The sequence below is a fragment of the Loa loa genome (genome assembly GCF_000183805.2).
Source record: "Loa loa unplaced genomic scaffold supercont3.203, whole genome shotgun sequence".
Taxonomy (NCBI): domain Eukaryota; kingdom Metazoa; phylum Nematoda; class Chromadorea; order Rhabditida; family Onchocercidae; genus Loa; species Loa loa.
Genome location: NW_018108383.1, coordinates 12,189 through 20,187, shown reverse-complemented (window position 1 = coordinate 20,187; position 7,999 = coordinate 12,189). Strand labels below are relative to the sequence as shown.

Genomic DNA, 7,999 nt, shown 5'->3' with positions numbered 1-7,999 from the left:
AAATCCGAAAGATATGTTTTCTCGGGAATTTTTTTCTCTCGATAACATACAATTCTAATCAGTCATTCAGTCGATCAATCAATCAATACATCAATATGTCACTATGGTAAATATATTTCCTTGTCCAAATAATTAATCAAATTATCGACAAATTAGCATTATTTTAAAATTTTTCCGTATTTTTCTCATTCTAGAGGAAAAGCAAACAAAAAAAAGCTAAAATAGCAAGCATATAAGCAAGGATGATTTAATTTTGATTAATTATTATAAAATTCTGCAAAAATTCAAGTAAAATCACAATTAATTAATCAATTAATGGATATTGGGCAGCATTCTTTTCTCTTTCTCGCTTTCTTCTCTACTATGTATCATGGGATTATCATAAACATACAGAAGAATTTTTTAATGAATTGACGACAATTGTTGGTGACACCAAGTGAATGCTTCGTTCATCAATATAATCAAGATCCGGTAAATCAATCGGTATTACACCATCTGACCTGAAACATTTGAAATTATAAATTTCATAACAGAATTGATTATCAATATCATTGCTAAAGTAGCATTATGAGCTTGCAAGTAAACAAACAAGTAAATAAGTGAATAAATATGTAAATAATTGATTAATCAACTAATTGTTAATTCTAACAGACGAAATCACAAATTATAATAAACAAGTTAAGACAAACAAGTATCGAATGAATTTTCGTTTGTCTACCGAAGTTTCTCAATCTTATTATAATTAATTAATAATGACAAATTTTTGACAATTATTGTCTATCATAAGTTAACAGCATGTTTTTTTTAGTAAAACATACTGTAACATATAATGTACAATTATTGTAGCAGTTTAAATAGGAAAAAAGTAATGACCCTGAATGGGAATAGTTTGTGATTATCATCACTGATATGATCATATACGAATATCGAAATAGCAATAATTCTTACTTACTCTTGCAATTAATTCCATGCAAATTAATATCACTTTTAATCGAATAATGATTTCTCATTTGTAGCATATTTACTCATTTCAATGTTAGAATTACTTTTTATCAAAATTAAACAATCATTTATTTCCAATTTGTCCCGTGTAATGAGTTGAAAATAAATAAAAGTTCAATTCATATACTTAAATATTTGAATAAAAGCCTTTAAGGTTTGTAAAATATCCTAAGTTTTTTTGTTTTTTGTTTTTGCTTTTTTTGTTATTTATGCAAAAAGAAGAGATATTAACATGCTGCATTTTTTACTTTGGTAAAATGTCTTATGAAGGTATCCTAATGATTATCACTAATTTTAGTGATAATCTGTTGCCTGTCAATTTAACTGAAAAGCATATCGGAATGTATTTTAGTAAAGCCAAAGAAGGAAGCAATTTTGGTGGAAGGATTAAAGCGAGAATGTTGGAGGCAGAGGTAGCAAATTTAGAAGGCGAGAATGAGTGAGAGCGGGAGGATGATAAGTTTAGAAGGAGAAAGTCGCGGGAAGCGGGGGAAAGTGGATAATAGGATCATTGAAATTTGCGAATGATGCAAATGTACTCATAATATTTATTATAACATTCGGTAAATTAACTAAAAATAAAAAATAAAGTTTTATGACAATTACAGGAATTGTTAATGATTGTGAAATGATCATTGTACTTTATTGGAAGCGATTAATTTAATATATAATTATGAAATTGAAAACCTGTTCTTTTTTTCCTTGATAAAATGAATTTCTGAAATTTTGATCCTGACACTGTAATAATATTTTGAGCTATCGTCATCATTAGTGTTATTATAAAGAAGTCGTTCAAGGATGGCAATTAACAATTGCAAAAAAAGTTTTTAATGAATGAATGTAATTAGTACAAAAAACCAAAATTCTAGAATGATCTAATGTTAAATAAAAAAAAATGAAATTATTTGCAAGTCCAAGCAGGAGGTAACACAGGAAATAATTTGATAATTAGTATCTCTTACCTATTGTTATAAATTCCTCATACCTTATCATATTTTATATAATCTTACCTTCATAAGACTTTATGCTATATAATCGGCATTATTACCTCGTGTTAATACTAATGGATTTATATGAAATTTCTCACAAATAAGTCTCAAATAATCTAATCTTGCATAACATTTTTCAAAACATTTTCTTATTTGAAGTTAAATTTAAAATTAAAAAAGTATTTAAAGCACTGAACATTCATTACTACCTCATTGTATCAAAAATATCAAACACAATCAAAAAGTGTTCAAAGTTAAGTCGTAAAAGAGTAATAAATAATGAAATGTAAAAAAAAAACGAAAAAAATTCAATTTCAAAAAAAAACAGAACCTTAATAAGATATTATTGGGTGTATCGTACAACATTTCAGTGAGTTCATTTGGTTCTGTTCGAATTGTTTGACGATAGGAACGCTTCGAATAGCGATTTTTCCTCGGAAAAAATTTACCTTTCAGAATTATAATAAGTAAAATGATGAAAGCAATTAGAGCAACAGTAAGTGTAAATATTAGCAAATATTTGTTTATCGTTTCTTCCTTCATTACACTGAAAATGTTGAAATTACTGCTTCATTTTTTCTTCTCCTTTTTAAATTTCATTAATGTAATTTTCCAATTTTTAATTAAAATTTCATCGAAGTAATTTTTCAATTTTAAATTTTCTAATTAAAATTGAAAATCTACTATTTCATAGTAATGATACAGACGTGAATTGCAAAAAAAAATTTGATATTGGAAAAAATAAATTACCATGGAAAAGGGGAATGAACAGAAGAAAGTGGTTTATAATGATGGGGAAATAAATAAAATTGAAAAACGAAAGTTTAAATGAGTTTGAATTTGAATAATGAAATAAAATTTTCGAATAAAAGTGACTTTAAATAAGAGGGAAAAGAAGAATTTTATTCCTGCAAACTATAATTTGTAAAGTTTTTGAAAATTTGAATTATCCAATAAAATAATAGCTGAACAAATGCGTGTCATTGAAATGAGAGGTAATCTTGAATTTATGATTGAAATCACGAATAGCCACAGATAACTAAAGTAGGTTCGTTGTGAAAATTATACTGAATAATCGGAATAATTGTAATCGAAAATAGTGAAAAGTGTATTGCTATTAGGAATAATTAATAATAATTCAAAAAAAAAAACGAAATTGCTAGTTAATATAAAAATTTTAGGCATAAATGACAATAAAAACAGTGGAAAAAATTAGTATGAAAATCGATTAAAATTTTTCAAAATTTCTGTTCATATAATTTCTACAAACTTCAAAGTTGTAAATTAATTTTTGAAGAGTGCAAATTGTTTTTTTGTTTTCAAATAAAAGGCAATATTTAATTAATTTATTTTTTTCAAATTAATGAAAGATGAAAGAAAATTTTCGAACATTTTTTTTAGATGTATAAAAAAGATTACTGAATGAATTGGATAAACAAAATATGAATTAATGAATGGATGAATGAATAGATAGATTGATCAATATATCGATATGTCGATCGGAAGAAGAATAGATGATCGAGAAATGGATAGAGAGATCGGCGGGTGAATAGAATGAATCGATGAATAGATTAGAACGATTGAACAGGTGAACAGGTAAATGGATGGATAACTAACTCTTACTTCCGTTCTGAGGTATTACTTCTCACAACTAAATTATATCAATTAATTATAAATGATCGATTGATTACAGCAGACGGGGAGAGAGAGAGAGAAGAAAGGAAGAGTTATGTTAGTAAATATTTGGTAAAATGTTAGAAATATTGCTTAAATATTCTTATTCATCAAAATGTCTGAATAAATTAAATGATGACAATTGAAATGTCCAAAATGTTAATAAATAAATGAGTAAATCATTTACTTTTAATTATTGAAACCTAATTAATTATAAATAATAATTGTCAATCACTGAACATCTGATATACCTTTTCATGAAAACAATCATGCTATAAGTAATGTACAATTGCGCACATATTTTTTATCAAATATAAATGTAATTATAATTTTTCATAAAGTGTTAATTACATTATATCATTAATAATAACTCATTAATAAATGAGCGTTTTAATGATTAATTAAAATTTCGAACATTAAAATATTTCAATAATTTTCCTAATTCATTTATTGCAACAATATTGATTCATTAATTATTTAACAGGAAAAAAAATAAACGAAGACAAACATACATTTGCAATTTATTATGGCTATTTTTATTTTTTTTAGAATGAAATTTTTTTTAGATAAATTTATTATCGATTAAAATAATATCATCGAAAAATTTCCATTTTAGTGTGGTTTTTTTTTCATTGATCATTTATTTTATTTATTTTCCTTTCTATGACATAATTTATTATTTAAAATTGATTGAATGACAGTTAATATGAATCATCAGACAAACAATGATTCATGTATGAATATGTGCAATTTAATCAGCTGAAATAAACGGAACAAATTATGTAAAATAAAAAATAAAAATAAAAAATGAAATGAAATGGAAATGAACTGAAGTGAAATAAATTGAACTGAATTGAACTCGATTTAAATCAAATGAAATGAATTGAAATGAAGTTGAATGAAATGAATTGAATTAAAATATATTGAAATGAAATGAACTGGATTGAACTGAATTGGAATTGACAAATGAAATGACGAATGCAAAATTTGTTGATATTAAAAGGAAATTAAATTCCGAAACAATCTGGACCACATCAGCACTCAATGTTCTGATTAATGGAAATTAGATAGAATGAATGAATGAAATGGGACTTATTAGACGTGAGGGTTGTTTTTATTTTTGTCATTTCCATTTTGTAAAAAAAGAAATGAGAAAAATTTTCTTAAATTAAAAAATTTAGATGACAAATGCATGTCAAACAAACAATCCATCTTTCAAAAAGAAAAAAAATGAAATTTTACAGACACAAAAATTAATTAAATGGATAGATGGTAAAGAAAGATGAATAAATGTAATTGATCAAACTGCAATTAAAATATTATAAACTAGGGTTTTATTAATTGGTGGATGAAAAATGAATTTGTCATTTCAAATTTTCTCAAAATTTACAAAAATTCAAAAGTATTAAAAAGTAACGAGTAAAATTTGATATTCAAATTACATGATTAAAAGGTAATAGAATGCTGTCCTGCCGGTTTAATTAATTTAGCAGTATGTTCGTTACGGATTAAATATGGATAAATCGGAAATACTTTGAATATTTGTTAGTTAAGACAGTTATCAATTAAAGCAGACAATTAAGGAGTTGGGTTAAGGAAGGGTTCGGCTAAAGGTTAATAGCTAATTAGATGCTTAATAGTTGATTACAATACAACATATATTTTCTGTAAGCTAATATTTCTTCCTCTTCAACGAATGATATTTTAATCATTTTGCTTATAACCTTTATACAAAATTAAAGACATTTATTTGTTTATTTACAAATACAATTTTGTCCTTTTCCTGAATTTAATCAGTGTAGTTTATCAAATAATCACTGATAATGATGGATTACTCGAGATGCATTTTAAAAAAAAGGGCCATATCAATGAATAACTTAAGGTATGAGTTTGTTTTATTAATTTAGGGCAACAAGCTATTTGTCGTCTCACGCTTTAGACATAAGATATGTGCCAAATCGAATCATTTTAATAAAACTAAATGATCTTGATGAAACTATGATTTTGATGATAGTGCTAATTAGTAATTAGTTTTCTAAGTCTAACATGAAAATTTTCAATAACAATGTCGCCCAAATATAAAGAAGAAGTACAAAAATTTAAAATTAAGTAAAAAAAATTGGAATTCAACAAAAAACAAATTTTGAAAATTGAAATTCTATTTATCTCTTTTTTTCAGAGAACAAATAAAAAGGAAAAATTAGAAAAAGCCAATGACTTTGTAAATAAAAAAGATTTCATATAAAAGTATGTTTTACAATTATTTTCAATTCATTATGAAGAATGAAAAGAGTCAATATTTTATAATTTAAATTAATAACTGATAAACCGAAATTGTGAGAAAAAATTGAAAAACGAGAGCTTTTTTTTTTTCAAATGATCAAATGTCAAGCATGCATATGTTAAATCAAATAGTTAATCATTTGCCAGATGTAATAAATTCTGCTCTTTTAATTAAATTTATGATACAAAGTTCTTTTCCTTTTTTTTTGATTGGATTTTATAGATGAGCATAATTAATAATCGCTGGTTGTTAATGGTAAAGTGAATATCAAATTTTATACATTTCATAAAAAGGTTTTCTTTTCTTTTTTTTTTAAAAAATCTAAAGGGAAAACAACATGTTAACTGAATATTGCCATAGCTGGGCGTCGCAAAACAAAGGTTTGGGAAAAGTTGTGGGAATCCACGCTTGCGGAAAACTTGGATGTACCCTTTGAGCATAAGCAGTGGATTTTTGGTGAAATGCGAAAGTAGTCCTACCCTTTGCTTTTAAAATTCATCTAACAGAACCTAGAAAGTTAGGACAAATTCTCAGGATGTAAGTTTAGTTAGAGTATCCTTCTCTTAGATGGATACCCTTAGAGGGTTAAGTAAGCTCCATCTGTTCGGGTTTAGAATCAGAGTTATCCTTCTCCTAAAACAGTTGCCGAAAGGGTAGCAGCCACATTTTTCTCGTGAATACATAAGACCGGATGCTGAAGCCACCGCAAGCATAGCATGTAACCTCATTAAGATATGCAGGCTTTCCTCCGCGACAAAAGGATATCCGCTGAGAACCTAATGTGCATAAGGTAAAACATTCCATATATTCATTAATCTTTTTACTTCCCCCTATAAACATTGATAATTTTTCAAAATAAGAAAAAGAAGGAAAAACGCTGAAAAATAATGATTGATTTGATAAGAAGAAGAGAAAATATTTTACATATGCATTGAAAATTTTAGTGAATTCCAAAAAAAAGAACGAAATTAAATAAAACGTTTCGCCTTAAAAATTTAAATTGGTTATAATTGAAGAATTAATTAAATTAATTTATTATATCAAATTTAATAAATAATAACTGACAAAAAGAAGCAAATCACTAATAAGAAAACGAAAGGTTAATTATAACGTATTAAATAAGTAATTCATAATGGAATCCTAAATAAAACAAAATTGTATTAAGTGTATTAATATCATAGGGATATTAGTGATGTTAAATTTTGGAAAAGCGCAACAAGATGGAATAATTTGTATCATTTTGTTCCATTCAGAGAGAATGCAAGGGATAATGTCGCTGTTGCTAAGTCCGGAAAAAATGTAACAGAACGGGATAATATCGCTGTTATAACATTTAGGAAGAATACAAAGGAGTAGGATAATATAGTTGTTGTCAGATTCGGATCCGGAAAGAATGCAATAAATCGGGATAATCTTGTCGTTATCATTTTCTACGTTCCGTTGTCATAGTTATCACATTCAGAGCAAATGCAAATAGGATGGGGGAGTATCATCGTTTTCAGATTCGGGAGAGTACAACGGGTGGAATAGAATGGTGAGCATACGGAGAAGTCGATGGGAAGTGATGACAAGTGATGTTATCAATGAGCTGAATGAATACTGCAACGACAGTTGTTCAAAATTCATTTGTGATAAGTTAAAAGTGCTTGTTAGATTATCCAAAAATAAAATTAAAAATCTTTTCCTCTCTATTTTTTTGTTTTTCGTTTCTTTCCAAAGTAAATTTCAATTAGTTTCAAAAAAAAAAAAAGAAAGAAAACAATAATATATTTTTGTCATTCCAAAAGAAAAAAAAAGAAAATGCTTCCTTCCTTCGTTTGTAATATAAAATTAAGAAAACAAAGTTGACAAATATGACTTATTAGCTAATAACTAAAATGAGTAATGGTTGACATGAGTATAATCATATTTATTTGACAATTATGACTTATTAGCTAATAACTAAAATGAGTAATGGTTGACAAGAGTATAATCATATTTATTTAATAACCATTGCAATAATTACTACCAGTGAAAATGATAGTGTAATTTAGTCCAATTAGAATGTAAT

The 7,999-nt window shown here is 26.1% G+C and overlaps 1 protein-coding gene across 1 annotated transcript; it reads right to left on the bottom strand.

The window, feature by feature from the left end:
• Positions 1-379: 379 nt before the first annotated feature.
• LOAG_09494 (hypothetical protein) lies at positions 380-2,534 on the bottom strand (the record flags this gene model as incomplete). The annotated part of the gene is made up of 2 exons (XM_003145021.1): positions 380-500; positions 2,323-2,534. The coding sequence occupies 2 exons, from the start codon at positions 2,532-2,534 to the stop codon at positions 380-382; spliced, it is 333 nt and encodes a 110-aa protein (XP_003145069.1).
• Positions 2,535-7,999: the final 5,465 nt, after the last annotated feature.